The sequence below is a fragment of the Falco biarmicus genome, chromosome 3 (assembly GCF_023638135.1).
Source record: "Falco biarmicus isolate bFalBia1 chromosome 3, bFalBia1.pri, whole genome shotgun sequence".
Classification (NCBI taxonomy): Eukaryota; Metazoa; Chordata; class Aves; order Falconiformes; family Falconidae; genus Falco; species Falco biarmicus.
The window spans coordinates 3,852,112-3,870,753 of record NC_079290.1 but is presented as its reverse complement, the minus strand read 5'-3'; the positions used below and the strand labels follow the sequence as shown (position 1 = coordinate 3,870,753).

The 18,642-nt window shown below is 40.3% G+C and overlaps 1 protein-coding gene across 1 annotated transcript in view; it reads left to right on the top strand.

Moving 5' to 3' along the window:
* The window catches only part of FAM135B (family with sequence similarity 135 member B), a 231,047-nt gene that overhangs the window by 53,133 nt on the left and 159,272 nt on the right, over positions 1-18,642 (top strand). Inside the window, exons 2-3 of the mRNA XM_056333129.1 lie at positions 2,788-2,876; positions 16,535-16,630. Coding sequence (XP_056189104.1) covers positions 16,554-16,630 — 77 coding nt within the window. The 5' untranslated portion in view covers positions 2,788-2,876; positions 16,535-16,553. The remainder of the gene's footprint in view (positions 1-2,787; positions 2,877-16,534; positions 16,631-18,642) is intronic.

Below are 18,642 nucleotides of genomic sequence, written 5' to 3'. Positions count from 1 at the left end.
TGTTGGCTCCATGTCTAGCAGTCACTTGGCCCTTTCTTTTTTTGTTACAGATCAAGCATGCCATGACAAATAAGTCAGCCTTTTCCTCTGTTTGTAAACCATTTAATTTAGGTCTTGCTCTACAGAAAAACCTGGTGCAGTTATTTATATCAACATGGCCCCAAGCACTTAAAAAAGTCAACATTCTGATTATGGCTCTGCATATTTTATTGCCTATATTTAAATCATGCTGCTCTAAACAGCACCTGTTCCTCTGTTACCACATTCCAGTTTAATAGTTACTGCCTGTCCAAAGAGCCATCATGATTGAAAATGGTCTACAGATTCTTTACTTTCTACAGTCGTCAATGCCCTTGGAATACACATCTGTTTCAAAGTTTGCCTGCAATTTGTTAAATATTTTACAGCTGAGTTTGGCTATAAGACCCCTCTGTTTTCATTAATTTTTTTGTGAGCCTGAAAGTAAAACATCATGCTGTATTAATTTCAGTATTGCAAATATTCCCTCTTCAAGTAGTACCAAGACCCTAGTTCTGCTGATGCTGAATGTCTCTCTCTGTCAAGTTCTCTCACCAACATCCTTACCTTCTTCCCGCACTGTTCCAGCCTGTGAGTATTTTTGGTGATAACAATTGAGCCCACAACTGCTTGTCAAGCTTTCAGTGCTCTGAGCTCTTGTTTTGCTTATGTGTGAGAGTATGACATTGCTTGCTGTGCTGTTCTCTTTTGGCCCAGCACTGCAAACACACAATTCAACAGCTCCTTACAAGCATCAGTAGCTTCACTGATTCCACAATAAGCCTTAATGCAGCTGCTGACAATGTTTACTTTGTTAGCAATTTCAGAGAATTTTATTAAATAAAAAGGGCTGTGTTAAGAGAATTTAACTTGCTCAAAACTTGGTCAAGTGATCAAAACGTCAGAGAACCTGACTTGCTAAACGTGCATGTATTTTCTTGAACCAGCAGAGTCCTCTATTTTTTTCCTGGGATCCATTATGTCCTTTATAATACATCTTCTGAAATCTGAAAAAGGGAAAAACCTCTTCTAAAAAGTCCAGATTAACTCCCACAACTTTTCTGTCCTGGACACCGCAAGAGGGAGAAGTGGTTTTGTAGGTCAGTGTCTGATCATAACAAGATGCGTGTGCTTTAAGTAGAGAATGGACTCTGGCCAACACCATCTCTGGCATTTCCTGTCTTCTAAGTGCTGAACACCTTTTGATCCAGTGACTCTCTGACTGTTGATTCCAGCTAGATGTCTACAACTCTATCATAAAAGGCAAAATGTTTTAGGGCAAAAAAGGGCAAAATGTTGTATCATTGTTTTGAAGATTTGCTTGGGTTTTTCCTTTATTCTTTTTAAACACTTACAAGGCAATAGTACATGTAGACACATGTACTCTGCCTCTGTCACCCTTTTCATGTGTGATTCTGCAGACACATTCAAAATCCTGTTTATATGTGCAGTTTTGCTATAAGTTATATTCATCTAAGTACACGTGGACTTGGCTTTTGTGTCTACACCTGAGCAAGGTACCTTCAGCTCCCTTGGTAGTCAGCACAGAAGTAGGTGTCAATGGTCACATGAATCTTGTTTAGTTTAGTGTATCTGCTAGATGTCTATTGACTACAGTGTCACCTCATACATATGAAGACATTTCTAGTTATTGAGATGAATCTCATGGGCAAGGGTCTGTGCTTTAAATTTTTCACAAAAAATGATAATCGGTGCGATTAATGTAAACTGTGTGCTTAGAATGTCCTCGGAACACCTGAAGGAAACTATAACCTGTCCAAATTCACTCTGTAGTGAATTTGATGAGGCAAAATGCAATATAAGCATTTTAAATCTGACAAGGACAGCTGAGTTTACAGAGCAGTTAGACAGTGCCTTGCAATTTTTCATGACCAGAAATAGAAATGCAGTAAGACCAGTGTGAAAAAACATATAATCCATTAGCCTTTCTGTTTTAGCTGTCACAGGTTAGTAGTGTCATAGTGGTGTTCAAGTCCCTCTGTTACCTAGTTGGATTCGCTGGTGATGTCCCTATTGACATGACAGTGTGTGCTCAAAAGCAGATAGCTCCTTTACTCGTGCATCAGGCAGCCACATATCTCTTATGAGAGGATGCATCTCATCCACCTTCTTACATCTCCTTTCCAGCCCTACAGCACCTGATGCTGGAATCTTTCCAAGGAAGATCTTGGTCAGCCTGTTGTCATGTCCAGATGTGGCCCATTCAGAAGACAGACAGAACAGATCTCTAGGTGTTGCTAACTATTTGAATGAGGTCAGGCATCCTGAGATACTCCCAAGGACTTAGTATAGACCTATGTCCATGCAGTTTGGAGATCAGTCAGGTATGAACTTGAGCAGAACGTAAAAATAACTAACTAACTAAATAAATATTGCAGGGCTTTTTCATGAGTACAGGAAAATAATACATGGTTCATGTCCTAAAGAGCTTTAACTTCCTGTATGAAACCAACAAAAAAGCCTAGACTGAGAAGAATATAGCTCATTTTATTGGAGAGTACAGTCAAATGTGAGTACGATGGATAAACCTGTCCGAGTGTCCTAAACAGGCTTTAAATAACTTGCTGCTTTTTGATATATTTTGTGTTTCTAAGACTGACAACAGGAATATGAGAAAAAAAGATTCAGCTGAAGAGTGGAAATAAGACACAAAAACTGCTGAAGATTGAAGATGATGATGTTCTTTGGAGATTGGAGGTTTAGCTCTCAGTTGTGCATAAAATTTTAAACCTCTTTTTTCTTTTGAAGGTCATAAAGAAGAAATACAAGTTGGGGAAGGAAGAGGGAAGGAAGGCGTGAAGAAGAGAGGATTATGTAGCAGTGGGAAGCTAGTCCAGGTGAAAGTTTGTATTATCTCCTTTTTCTTCTGTTTTGATCTCCTTCCTCTTCTGTGTGAATTTTCCCTGCTGTTTCATTTCATGCACAATACCAACAGCAAGTTATTATTAACTGGTGTAAGCAGGTAGTGGTCTGGGCTGAGCTGAACTCAGAACTTGTGTCCTGGCAGGCATGTGCTAACAGAGGACAAATTGAGGTTGCTCTTCATTCTTTTTTTCAAGTGATCTGACCTAAATTTGCACAGCTGTGTTCACATTTAATCCTGCCTAATAACTCAGAGGCTTTATATCTCATAAGAACAGCCTACTGGCACCTGACATTTACCCTGGCCCTCGTTCAGATATGCCCTACAAATCCTCTGGCACAACCTGGGGTTTTTTTTGGTTTTTCCCTAGTAGATTTATCCCTCCATTTAAATACCCTTGATGAAGGGTATAATCTAGGCTATCGCTTCTCAGCCTTCTTGGTTTTGGTTACTTGTGCAAATTCTCCAGTGTAGATTGGTCCCACGAACAGAATTGAGAGGAATTGAAGTTGTGGACTTGTTTTCCTAGGTGACTTTCTTTGGATCCCTTAGGTACACTCTGATTTCACCCAGGACTCTGTGGGCCGTATATTTGAATCTTTTGATCTAGAGTGAAGGTTCTCAGCTGTGAGGTGCAAGTAGTTTTACTTATAACATTAACTTTGTTGCTGCAGGTTGAATGGGTATCTACCTCTAGTGAACTAGGCACCACTGGTATTTTGTAAATTCCAGTTGTGCTGGCGAAACACAAAGCACAGTGGAGTTTGCAAGTGAAAAAAATTTGCATAATATAAATCAGCTTCTTTCTTGTTTGCTTCACTCTGAATACTCTTTGGGTTATGAGTAATTTTTTTAAAGGATCATTTATTATTTGTCTTCTGTGTCTCATAACATTTTGATGGCAGCAATCAACGAACCTTGGGAACAGTGATTCATGGTGTTGCACTCTTTATGAACATATGTCTAATGCATCTGAAAAACTTGTGGATATTGATTTTCCTGAGAATATTAAACAGCAAACTTTTTTATTTTTAATATTGAAAGATTATTTTCAGGGCTTGTATCCAAACTGAGTTAGCTCTTTAGAATATAAAAAACAAATCAGTCTTTAACATTTTAAACTAGGATAAATGCTTATGCAGTGGAAAAAAACCCCCATGTTTAATAGATATGATTGAATAGGACCATGTGCCTTGCATGTGTTTTCACCTGTATCACAAGTCTTTACTTTGGCTTGCATATTAAAGAAAAAAATCCAGAGGTTTACAACAGACTGGAAACCTAAAAACCTTAGTAAAATAGCTGCAAGGGATTATTGCTCTCTTGTGCTGTGATACTATCTCATACTATAAACTATACTGGATAAATTAGGTGGTTGTAAAGATTGGGTATTTTACAGAGTAATCCCTGATACCTCCATGACTAAACAGAGCATTAGAAGGTTTCTCTTGGCTAAGAATAACATGATTACTGAAGAAGACTTGAGACTGAAGTCTTAAATGGTAATACATATGAAAACAAACAGAAAAATCACAAACAAGCAGTGACCCTGAAAGTTGTGGATTTTGTAAGTGCATTTAGGAAATAAACTACCAAGCTTTCTGGATGAGTTCTAAATCACAGAATCATCAAATTGTTTAGGTTGGAAAAGAGCGATAAGATCATCACATTCAAGCATAGTTGTGTATCTGCATTGTCTATTGTGCTGGTTTTCATTGCGATAGAGTTAATTTTCTTCATAGTAGCTGGTATTGGCTGTGTTTTGGATTTGTTCTGGAAACAGTGTTGATAATACAGAGATGTTTTCATTATTGCTGAGCAGCTTACACATAGCCAAGGCCTTTTCCGCTTCTCACACCATTCTACCAGCAAGGAAGCTGGGGGTGCATAAGAAATAGGGAGGGAACACAGCCGGGACAGCTGACCCCAACTGACCCAAGGGATATTCCAGACCATATGACATCATGCTCAGCATATAAACTATGGGTACAGTTGGCTGGGGGCCGCTGCTCGGGGTCTGGCTGCGCATTGGTCAGTTGGTGGTGAGCATTTGTTTTTCATTTGCATCACTTGTCTTTCTTGGGTTTTATTTCTCTCTCCTTTTTTTTTTTTTTTTTTTTTTTTTTGTTATTTTCCTTACATCATCATCATCATCATCATCATTACAAATATATTTCAATTATTAAACGGGTCTTATCTCAACCCATGAGTTTTCTCACTTTACCCTTCTAAGTCTCTTCCCCTCATCTTGCTAGGCAGGAGTGAGTGAGCAGCTGTGTGTTGCCTAGTTGGCAGCTGGGGTTAAACCATGACAGTCTTTTTTGGTGCCCAACATAGGATTCAAAGGGTTTGAGATAATAACAGATTGAGCACAGCATATTAGAAGGGATTTATTAGAAGGGTCATGATATTGATTCATCTGTTCTCAATATTAGTTTATCTGATCTGCACCATGCTCTTTTTCTTTGCTGTACCTGTTAAAGATTGTTGTTGGTTTTTCCAGTTTGCTGTGCTCTGTAGTGATTAGTGATATTTTGCTTGGGAGATTTGTTACTAAAATACTGACCTTGAGCTTAATCTGGTATTTGGGCTCTGTCCTGAAGTTATTATTGTACTTCAGGTACCATCTCATGGAGACAATTAAAATTATACTTCTTCCTCTGAGAGATTTTTTGTTGAGGAAATGCAGAATAGCACCTTCACTGCCTTCTGTGCTATTTTTCTCCCTTGTAACAATAACTTTTCAGTGTTTTGAACATCCTTGGGTAGTTAAAATAATTCTATTGGTATTTCTTATAATATTGCTTCAGTTTTGTCTAAGCTTAATCAGCAACTTAGGAGTATGACACAGGCTCTGCAAAAGTATGGTCATGGGTGGCATGGCATGTGGGAGAATATACGCAGGTATCTAGAGGACTCACCTCTGATGGTCTGGAACTTCACTCCAAAACAACTACAGGATCCTGATGAAGTGATAGAAAGTTTGAAAAAATGCCATGACTGTTCCAAAGAGGCACAACTTACTGCACTGTGCTGGGCCCTGGCCAGTATCTACCAAACACTGTTTGATATTATACAGCACCCTCAGGGACAAGAGAGGGAAAACAAACCAAGAGACACTGTCGCTAAACCAGGCACTGTATCAGTCACCGCTATAGCTAAAAAGAAACAATAGAAGCAGAAGTCAGGTTGTTTAGTAAGGGATGAAGCTTCTTCTAAGAAGGATCAGGAGAAAGAATCAGAAGATGCAGCCTATTTCTGCAGCAGAGCAGTCAGAAGAACAGGAGGAGGAAAAGACTGAATGCATAAATGAGACAGAACCACCTGATCCCTATCCCTAAGTGAGCTGCGACATGCATTCAAAGATACTAGCCCATAACCAGGTGAGCTAATCCTCAGCTGGTTACTCCAGTGTTGCGATATTGGGGCCCATGGCCAGGAATTAGAGGGTAGGGAAACTCGGTGGCTAGGAACCCTTGCTAAGGCTAAAGCTACTGACAGAAGAATTGGAAAAAAGGCAGGAAGCCTTAGTCTTTGGTGGTGACTCTTGTCAAGTGTGAAGGACAGGTATTCCTTTAAGGAAGAAGCTGCAAATTCCTGATGCAAATGGACCAACACTGAGGGAGGTAATCAGTATCAGAGGGAATTAGCCATGTTGGAGGTGATCTATAACAACCTGGCATCCAACGACCTGGATGATATCCAGTGCATATGGTCCATATGGTGAAATTTTGTATGAAATGCATCGGCATCATACACCCACACCCTAGCAATAATGAGCTGGAAAAACACAGAGGCACCAACTATAGATGAAGTGGTCAGACAACTCCAAGAATACGAAGATAATATAATTTCATCCATGCCTGTGTCTGTGTTGTGGACAGACTGACCCAAACAATGGTTGAGCAAGCTGAGAAGGCTAGATCTTCCTCACACACTCCAGCCAAGGCCTCAACTGTTAGAAGAGTCAGCCTTTTTCTGTTCAAGGGAAAGGGTACCAGTGGTGCAACACCATGTGCAACCCTGTGGTTCTTACTGCGTGACCAAGGGGAGGACATGAGGAAGTGGGATGGTGAATCTACCTGGGAACTAGAAGCCTGGGTACAGGAACTGCAAGGAAAAACAACAACCAAAAAGCATCCACCCAGGAAAATTACTGCTCCAGTGTCTGTTGAGCAGAGTAAAAGGCCTGACTGTACCTTTGACTCTGACAAAAGGACATCTGTTTTGCAGTTAAAGAAACGCAATAATGAAGACTCTGGAGAGGAATAGAGAGGCCCAGCCTTGAGTCAGGTGGAGGAAAGGGACAGCTGTGTTTACTGGACTGTGTGGATTCAATCACCTGGCACATCAGCCTCATGGCAGTATAAAGCTTTAGTGGACACCGGTGCACAGTGTACTCCAGTGCCAGCAGATTACAAAGGGGCAGAATCCATCTGTATTTCTGGAGTGACAGGAGGATCCTGAGAGCTGTCTGTGTTGCAGGCTGAGGTAAGCCTATCTGGGAATGAGTGGCAAAAGCATCCTATTGTGACTGGTCCGGAGGCTGCATGCATCCTTGGCATATACTACCTGAGAAGAGGGTATTTAAAAGACCCAAAAGGGTACTGGTGGGCTTCAGGCATAACTGCCTTGAGTATGGAGAAGATTAAACAGCTGTCTAGCTTTTCTGGTCTCGCAGATGATGTTTGTGGTGGGGTTGCTGCGGGTTAAAGAACAGCAGGTGTCAATTGCTACCATGACAGTGCAGTGGTGATAATATTGCACCAGTCGAGATCCTCTGGTTCCTATCCATAAGTTAATATGTTGACTGGAGAGTCAAGGAGTGATCAGTAAGATTCATTCACCCTTTAACAGTCCCATATGGGCAGTTCAAAAATCTCATGGAGTGGAGTCTTACAGTGGACTATTAAGGCCTGAACGAAGTTACACCACCACTGGATGCTGCCATGCCAGACATGCTAGATCTCCAATATGAACCGGAGTTAAAGGCTGCCAAATGGTATGCAACAATTGATATCTCCAACTTGATGTTCTTGATCCATTTGGCAGCAGAATGCAGGCCACAGTTTGCTTTCACATGGAGAGGTCTCCCTTAAACCTAGATTTGACATCCCCAAGGGTGGAAAAACAGTCCTATCTTTTTTCATGGATTGATACAGACTGCACTGGAACAAGGTGAAGCTCCTGAACACCTGCAGTATATTGATGACATCACTGTGCAGCAGAGGAAGTATTTGAGAAGGGGAGAAGGATAATCCAGATTCTTTTGAAAGCTGCTTTTGCTATAAACCAAAGTGAGGTCAAAGAACCTGCACAGGGAATTCAGTTTTTAGGAGTAAAATAGCAAGATTTGTCATGTCCCAGTGCATGTGATCAATAAAATAACAGCCAAGTTTCCACCAACTAACAAAAAAGAAACACAGCTTTCTTAGGTGTTGTGGGTTTTTGGAGAATGTATGTTCCAACTTTCAGTCTAATCATAAGCTCTCTCTATTGAGCGACTTGGAAGAACTACTTTCAACGGCACCCTGAGCAGCAGCAGCAAGCTTTGAACAAGTTACACAGGAGATCATGCAGTAGCACTTGGGCTGGTCCAGACAAAATGAGATGTGAAAACATGCCTTACATCTCAGCCTGGGATAAGAGCCCCACCTGGAGCCTCGGGCAAAAAGGCAGATCCTCCAGACAAAAAGCACCTGGAAAGACTCGAAGTTAACTTCTAGGGTTTTGGGGCTGGGGACATAGGGGATCTGAAGGCCCTTTCACTCCTGATATGGAAGAAATATTAGCAGCATATGAAGGAATCTGAGCCATTTCAGAAGGGGTTGGTACTGAAGTAGAGCTCCTTTTGGCACCTGGATTGCCTGTACTCAGCTGGATATTGAAAGGGAGGTTCCACTCTATGCATCATGCAACTGATGTCACATGGTGTAGATAGGTTGCACTGATAACAAAATGGGCTCATATTGGAAACCCTGACTGCCTGGGAATCTGGAAGTGACCATGGACTAGCCAGAGGGCCAAAATTTTGGAGTGTCACTAGATAAGGCGACTTGTGCCAGAGACCCATCCATATAATAAATTACCAGAAAATGCAAATATGCCCTATTTACAGATGGATCCTGTCATACTGTGGGAAAATATCGAAGGTGGAAAGCTGCTTTGTGGAGTCCTACATGACAAGTCACAGAAAGTGCAGGACAAGGTGAATCAAGTCAGTCTGCAGAGGTGAAAGCCATCCAGCTGGCTTTAGATGTTGCTGAATGAGAAGAGGCCAGTACTTTATCCTGACTCGTGGATGGGGGTGGCAAATGCTCTGTGGGGGTGGCTGCAGCAATGGAAGCAGACCAACTGGCATCACAGAGATAAACCCACCTGGGCTGCTGAATTATGGCAAGATTTTGCTGCTTGAGTAGAGAACCTGGTTGTAAAAGTATGCCACATAGATGCTCACATACCCAGGAGTCATGCCACTGAAGAACATAAAGACAATGAGCAAGTGAGCCAGGCTGCTAGAACTGAAGTGGCACAGGTGGGTCTGGACTGGGAACATAAGGGTGACCTATTTATAGCTTGATGGGCCCATGACACATCGGGACATTTAGGAACAGATGCAATGTATAAATGGGCTTGTGATTGAGGAGTGGAATTGGCTATTGATGCCATTGCACAGGTTATCCACGAACATCAAACATGAACCGTAACCAAACAAGCGAAGTGGCTAAAGCCTTTTCGCTATAGAGGATGATGGCTGAAATATGAATAAGTGGGAGCTCTGGCAGATTGGTTATATCACACTGCACAGACCTGCCATGGCAAGCAGTGTGGGCTTACAGTGATGGTAGTGACTACTGGATGGTTGAAAACATACTCTGTGATCCGTGCCACGGCCCAAGGTACCATCATCTTGGGCCTTGAAAAGCAAGTTTTATGGTGACACAGCACCCCTGAAAGAACCAGATCAGAAAATGGGACTCATTTCTGGAAAAAACTCATAAACATTTGGGCCAATGAGATCCCCTGTCGTGCACCAGCCTCAGGGAAAACTGAGCAGTACAATGGACTGTTAAACACTACGCTGAGAGCAACGGGACATTCAAACAATCAGACATTGGGATACACATTTAGCAGAAGCCACTTGGCTAGTTAACACTAGAGGATCTGTCTGCTGACATGGCCCCACTGAATCAAAATCCCTGCACACTGTGGGAGGAGATAAGATCTCTGTAGTACATATAAGGAACTTGTTGGGAAAAACAGCCAGGGGTATTCCTTCCTCAGGAAAGGGTAAACCTATTCATGGGGCTGTTTTTGCTCAAGGACCTGGATTACTACAGCAGGACCCTCTTGTTGCTAGCCAGGCTAGGAGCAAGGGGAGGAGTTCATTGCAATGGTCCACCCTGTAACCTGGGCCAAGGGGACCAGGGGCGGAGACTATAATGGAAATACTTTAAATTGTTGTAACCCATGATTTGGGTTGCATGTTACAGGAATTACTGTAGCAGCAATCACCTGAACCAATGGAGAACAAAGCCTTACAAGAAACTGTGCACGTGCAGCAGTGGCCCGACCTGAACTGGTTTTGGTGCCCAGTAACTCCATGTAACCCACCACCTTTCCCATCCTGAGTGACCACCATAACAGATGGAGCCCAAAATCATGGACTAAATGAACTCAGTGGACATTTTGTGGAGATTGTATGGACACTTCTCAGGGGTGGTCCATAGACTAAGGGAATGATGTCTGTGTATTACATCAAAGGATGGGAAGGGTGGTAGTGAGTAATGAGAATGTATTGGATAGTGTGGGACCTGGGTATGACAGAAAAGGTACAGAATAAGGAGTGGAGAATGTGCTGGTTTTGGCTAGGGTGGAGTTAATTTTCTTCATAGTATCTAGTATGGGGCTATCTTTTGGATTTGTGCTGGAAACAGTGCTGAAAACACAGAGATGTTTTCATTACTGCTGGGCAGCGCTGACCCAGAGCCAAGGCCTTTTCTGCTTCTCACCCCACCCCACCAGCAAGTAGGCTGGGGGAGCACAAGAAGTTGAGAAGGGACACAGCCAGGAATGCTGGCCACAGCTGATCCAAAGGATATTCCAGACCATATGGCATCATGCTCAGCATATAACGTAGGGGGACAGTTGCCTGGGGGCTGGTGCTTGGGGACTGGCTGAGCATTGGCCAGTTGGTGGTGAGCATTGGGTTTTCGTTTACATCACTTGTCTCTCTTGGGTTTTATTTCTCTTGCTTTTTTCTTTTTTTCTTTTTTGTTTTTTTTTGTTATTCATTACACCATCATCATCATTATTATTATATTTCAATTATTAAACTGTTCTTATCTCAACCCACAAGTTTCCTCTCTTTTAGCCTTCCAATTCTCTTCTCATCCTGCTGGGTGGGAGTGCGCACGTGGCTGTGTGGTGCTTAGTTGCTGACTGGGATTAAACCATGATTTCTGTGGAAATTTTATTGCATATATTCCTGGCTTTGAACTTCATTACATACTGTTGAATGAGGCCAAATATTAAGTGAGGTGATATCTGATTTCCACTGAGTGTAGATATTTTGATTTATCTACCTGTTGAAGTTCTTGTACTTGAAAGTGAGAAACTGGATACTAGGCAGATTTTTTGTTACAATTAAAGCTGTGGCAAAACTCAAGCCAGGTCTTGAGGGATCACATACTTCACTGGCTTTCCTAGCTTGTTGACTGTGTTACGATAAGATGAAAGGTCTAATTCAACAACTCAAAAGGACATAAACCCATGCCTGAATCACTTTGCTGAAGTAAAACCGTAATATTTGGTGGTTTCCCCAGGGCTGATAGACATGTCTAAGGAAAAAAAGGAAGTTTTATAATAATTTGGTTAAAAAGTTTACATTACAAAGCCTCAGCAGTGCTGGGAAAACAAACAAAACTGTTTTAGGAAAAGAAGAGGTATTCTGAATAAAATCCAATGCTACCTTTATCCTTGAATATTCCAAAATATATATTACTTACAGGAGGTCCTGTATATAAATAAATATAAATATATAAATATAAAACAATGTAACTACTTATTTAATAGTTTAGTTAAACATACCTTGTTATTTCTTTTTTTCTTTAGTATTGTATTTAGATTGGCTCTTTTTAAAAGTATAAAAGAGATATCTTGCCATGACCCAAAATCTTGGAAGAGAATTACTGGCTTGATTTATTTTAACAAAAAGAGGTGTCACCTTTTGAAATAATTGTCTTGTTGAAGACCTCACCTCTCCCATTTTACTGATGTGTTGGCAGAAAAAAAAAAAAAGACAGGTTCTATGAACTGGAGAACAGTTAATGACAGTGTTGTAGTGAAAGGTCTTACTGACATTTGTGACTTCTTTGACTCAAGCAACTCCTCTATGTTCAGACAAGGCTATTGAGATGCAGTCGCTACTCTAAGAACTGGGATCCAGTTCAGCTCCATGAAGGTGAACATTGGAGCAATTTTATTAATTTAAAAACAAACCAAAACAAAAACAAAAACAAACAACCCAAAAGAGATTTGGTCTAATAAGCATGTTGCTTCTCCTAATTCTCTAGACTCAGAGCACATTTGTCTGTGTTTATCTTCCTCCTTCTATTGTGCTTCTCTTTTCCTTACTTAGAATTTTACAGTGGGTGAAGGCATTTGTGGAGAGAATAAGGCGATCTCACTGTGACTTTATTCTAAACACTTAATCAAGGAATACTTAATAAATAAATAAACAAATAAAAATGCCCAGTTTGCAACAAATTCCAGCTTCAGAAGAAATTCACAATAAAACAGAAGATGCTTTAAAAGCAATAAGGACAATGGTGCTATACTGGAGATAGTATGTGCTGTGTTTCCTGAGAGGCAGCTTTATCCTCCTAAATGAAATGTTTCTAGGTTTATGAGTCATTGCACTTTATCACATGGGTTTTTGTTCTTTTGTCCTTGGTGGTATTTTTCTTGCTTGTTTCCTTTTTTTTTTTCTTCCCGGCTTCTGTGATGGAGATGGACAAGAATGGTGAAAGCACTAAAAAAATGTCTGGTTTATTTTTCATTCAGATGTAATTGCAAAAATGCTGGAAAGTTTACGGACTGTCAAAGTATGCAGTGTCCTGCCCTTATTTCCATCCTGCTCTGTCCCCATCTCACCTTCCTCTACTCCTTTTGGTTGGGTTGATGCTGATTGCTACGTCAGCAAGGAATTGTCAGACTCATTTTTAGCTTCAAGATGTTTAACAGTTATTTGTGGTACGTAACCAACTAGTAACCTGCTTTCAGAGGGCTCGGTCAGTTGACTGTGTCTTTAAAATGTCATTAACACAAATACTGTGAGTCCAAAAAGATTGGAGAGAACAATGGAGGATAAAGATGAATAAAGCTAATGCAGATTGGACAGTAATCATATGCTGAACAATCTCCAATTCAAAAGGTATTTCCACTGACAGCAACGGAGATGTGCGGAGCAAAATTAAGTCTTCCATTAGAAACGCAAGGGAGACAGTCTCAAATCTTTAAACATGTATTTTCATAGGGCTTTATTTGTATAAAGGATTCTGATTTTCAGTTAGTGTCTCCTTGATACAAGTAAAATGACAATTGCAATTGACTGTCTCTTGCTAGGACACCAACTCTAGTTGGAAGGACAAACTGTCAAAGTGGTGACCTGACTTGCAACGTCACTACATATAGGGTGACACAGCACAACCAGTGATAATCACAGCCCTTTATGAAGCAGTCCAGTGCTTTGAAGTGATGAGAATGATCATGGGGACTGCTTTTTCTGAAGCATATGACCAAAACACTTCCCATATTAGCTTAGTAACTTGAAATAGATATTTAATACTGTTGTCTTCAGTTCCCTTTTGAAAAATGCAGGAAGCTTGACTTAAAAACAGGCATTTAAAAAGAAAAAACCACTATGTACTAAAGCCTTCCCATGAATCACCTCTGTATTTTTTTAAAAAACTGCTTATCAGAGAAATTGGTGATACTTCAGTACTGGCAACATTCCTTATTGAGTTTACAATGCTGATGTAATGGCATCCTTCATTTCAGTATTATTTTTATCAACTATTCCTCTATTTATAACCCAAGATTGTCCCACATAGTGGTCAGTAAGGGGTTCTCAGAGGTCCTTCACAAGCCCTGGATTTTGAAGGACTATGATCAGGTTCCTTTAAACAGGCACCTAGTATAACAGTGAAAACTTAGTGCATCATTTTAAGCACCTGTGTTTTCTTGATCCAGGGGTGCCCACAGCTGTTTTGTCAAATTTCATAGCTTCTTTCGTTGAAGCATGATCCTGTTGTGTCTGAGCAGGGTTTTTTTTGAACCTTGCTAAATGCCGTGATGATAAAGTGCACCAGAGGCCCCTCAGTACTTGTCAGGTATTCCCTGAAGTACCAAGCCCTGCTGCTGGGGGCTCAGACCCTGTAGCCATCTGACACAGATTTATCTGCTCTGATCCTCTGGTGTGCTGGTCGGGTGGATGGAAGTTCAACCTGGTGTAGTAGCTATTTACAATTCTTCTATATTTGTTTTGAAAAGGTATAAAGCATGCAAAATAAAATGTAAGTATAGCGAAGACCTTTGTAGTATTTCCATGTATTTAATTTTTCATTTACCTTAGCTCACCTTAGCTTCATGTCCTGCTTTCTGTCTGCCAATATTGGTGCTAGTCTGAACTGGCTGGCCATCCATTCACACCACTCTTTAAACTGGTGTCTTCAAAAGCATGCAGTTTCCTTTGATCCTGAGCTTTTGGTCTAAGGAAATATGCCTCAGAACAACATGCAGATTTATCCAGAGGCAATTCTTCCAATTAACACCCTCCTCAGGGCTAAATACCTTGTCAGAGTACTTTGTGGTGTTGTGTGGTTTCTCTTGGCTTTCTACACAGTCTGCTTTGCTCTGATACTGTACAGTCAGATAAGACGATAGTACAGATACGACAAGATGGGTATGTGATATACATGCTTATAAACAGTATACAATTCCTTAGTCTGTGCAGAAAGGCAAAAGGAGAAAGGATTACTCTCATTCCTGTTGAAATGGGGGGAGATAAAAAAAAACACTAGTATTCTGCCAAGTAATAGCATTTGAGTTTACCTTAACTGCTCCAAAATTATGGCTTGACATGAGCTAATGTAGAGTTTCTTACGTTGGAGGTATATCAGATGGGCAGCTTAGCAATAGCTTCTTTCCTTTCTATACAGTCATCAACATATATTCCATACATTGTGTACATCTTACATCCCATTCTTGTCATTTCAAAGTCAGCATCTGCAATGTTAGGTTTTGAGGAGGGAGAATGAAACATCAGCAACCTTTTAACTCTGGAATAAGCTGTTATTGAAAAATGGTAGTGCTTGAGAGGATAGCCAGAGCACCGAGACTTATCAGAAAGCTACAGCCTAACGCTTATCTGTGGGCTTAATGTATCAAACCCCTCTTCATTCCTGCTTCATTGGAGGAAATGGTCAAACCTTTAAGTGCCATGGAAACTACTGGTTAGCACATACGGAGAAATTCTTCACTTTGCCATCTGAGCTAGTGTCCTTTTAAAGCCCCGTATGTCTCAGGGGAATTATTAATAGCCCTGACATTGGTCCTCAGACATTGTACTTGGCTGCTGTCAAGTTACCAAAATGATGCTTGTGAATTTGTTAATGAAACAAATCTGATCTCTATCTTCTCAATGGTGGTATAGACAATTTCCAAAAAGCTTGCAGATTACCAGAAGTAGACTTGCAGGGAGAAAAGGAGGAAGGGTAAACAGAAAATTCAAAATCTGTCCAAAAGCTGTACAAGTCCCTGGCCTCTGCTACAATTAGAGAAATTACACTTGTGTGTTAAATAGGGCTGGTTTTGGAAACTTACTTTTTCAAAGCTTGCTTGAATAAGGTATGACTTCCTGAGGTCCCTTCCAACCTGAATTATTCTGTGATTCAATGAAAGCATGAGATATTATCTTTAAATGGCTCTAATGTTTCAAAATCTTGATCTGGCTGTTGTGGCCTATTAGGTGCTTTGATTGTCAGCATTTTCCTCAGAAGAATCTGTTCCATTCATTAATCTTTAAATTATTCATATTCCCTCAGAAGCTTCCCTTCCGGGACTTAGTGAAGTCATAGGCAGGGTCAAAAGCAAGAGAATTCTGAATTCTGCTCTCATCTGTCTAGAGCTTTTGTCTCTTTGGCCTGTGCTTTTACAGAATTGAGCTGTGCTGACCCTGGATATCTGCCATTTGGTAAAACAGGAAGAAAAAAAAAATAAATCAATTTCCTATACAAGAGTAGTAAGAGAGTTAATTAAAATTTGCTTTGAGATTCTTGCACATAATGTGTTATTTACTTTTCGCTTCTTATACTTACCATAATATTATCATTCTGTCCTCAGGCTTAATTAGACTTTTTACGTCTCTTAATTACTGCTTTGATCTGGCTTTTAGCAAGTCTTCCTGAAGATAGAGCCCAATGATGTTCCTGGAAAGATTCCAGTTGATTTCAGTCGATTTCAAGCTTTGCATGAACCCCAGATGCCGAATAAAATGTAGTAATCCATTCATGGATTTGTTAAGCAAAATACTTCAAATGTTTATAATGCGTGTATATATGTGTTGTTTAGGTGATGACCTGAAAAGATCATGTCTGAGGTCCAGGGAACAGTCGAGTTTTCTGTGGAGCTACACAAATTCCATAATGTGGACCTCTTCCAGAGAGGGTGAGTTCATATTTCCATTAATTTGCAGCTGATAACAGAGGAGTAGTTTGCAGAAAAGAGTTAAACTGCAAAACACATTCTTTTCTGCCAAATGCAGTTATATTTCATGCAATCTTCAGGGCAGGGAAGGATGTCATTGGGCTTTCGTTACTGTCAAGGAAGATCAATGTACATTACTTTCACTAAAGACTGACTGACTTGTTTTTGTAATACAATGTTGTAATGCTCCCAATTATTTTAAGCATCTGTTCAGATAGAAGTACAATAGCTGCTTTAAAATGCTTCTGGACTGTGCTAAATGATAGCTGCATTGAACTATAATAAAAACATGTTCATTTTAGGGTAATAAATCTAATGACTATATTCTTTTATGAAATTTAGTTGAATCCTACCGTTTCAGAAGAGAAAATGAATACTCATGCTTGTCTAAAGCTCTGGTTCTGGTGCCCACATTGTTTTTTCACATCCCTGTAAGTTAGAAGAACATGTACAGCTTCTGGTCTACTTAAACTTTTACCTCTATTTTTTCGCATCACTCTTCCTAATAGTCTTTCTAACAACCTGGTGGCTGTGGAGAAGCCTGGCCAAGTGTGAGTTGTTACTCTGCTCACATCTTGGACCCCATAAAAGATTTTCAGTGAGGAGAAGAGAAGATAAAGAAACACTTTTTGAGGAGAACAGAAGGCTCAGATAGGTCAAAAGACTGTGTGTCATGGACAAAGAGTGGCTCTAATGGAATAGTGTTTTCTTTTGTCTATTAGGACTGACGTACACAGAACACTAGATATTCTCTTTCAAGCCTTAGCTTGGCACAGGGGTGGTTCACAGCTGACTTATCCACCTTGAGCACTATTTCCTGCAAGAAAACCATGGAATTGTTTCAGGTATTGGGATGGGGTGGATTAGGTAGAGGTGTTTCTATCTGTATAAGGGCTTTTTGTTATTTGTTTTCACTGTCATGAACTAAGCGGAAAAGATGCTGTGAACTTGAATGAAGGAAACACGGCTCTCCTTAGTTTTAAAAGCAGGATCTGTCATTGTGTTCATGTGTCCAAGCAAATATCCACCACCTTTACGTTAGAAAGCATTCTGACTATACCGAGTACTTGTGTTGTATATATTTTAAAAATCCTCTGTGCTTGAGGTGTTTAGTTTATCTGAGTTATAGAACAAGTCTCCTGTGTATTCTGGTCCTTATAACCCTAGAAGACGGACCTAGCTATAGATTATTTTTCTTGGCTTCTGGTGATCAATGTCAAGTGTTTGATCTTCCTCACATTTGGAAATCCTATCTCTGGGTTCAGTGATTTTTTTGGAGTTAGTAGGATGTTCAGAGGTTATCCAGGAATCTTCCCAATTCTCATGTTACTGTGATGAGCTGCCTGTTTTTTGTCATATTGGTCTGCTTTTAATTCAGTAATTTCCATAAAATGCTTTCTTTGGCTTTGACAGTCAGATCAAATCTCTGGTGTGTGGGTAAACCTAGCAATAACACAGATAATATATTCTGCTGTCACACTAATGAGTTCCTAATTACCCTTGCTTTTTTCCCCACTGGTGCTTACCTTGCTTTACTGATTAATATTCCAAACACACGATACTATAGGTTATACTACATTCATTTGTTTACAGTAATTTTTCTATGTATCCTACATAGTATTATATTTGCTACCCTTCCATAGTTTTAACCTTTGCATTTCAAAAAAAATCCTCTATTGTGTCTCGTATTTGCTGATGAGTATCCATTGCCTGGCTACATCTGCTCAGCAGTCCCTATCACTGCAGCATGGAAGTGTAAAGAAATGGAACAGATGAGTTTGCAAAATTTAATTTTAACTTGGGCACGCTTTATTTTTTTTCCCCTATTGCCATTGTTGATATTCACTATAGACATCTGGGATTTTTTGGATTACTATATGGTGTCCCCAGATGAGAGGGTGGTAGAAGTAATAATGATGGGAATTTTCTATTTAACTAGCAGTTTGAGTGCCTTGTAAATTGAGTCAGTATCA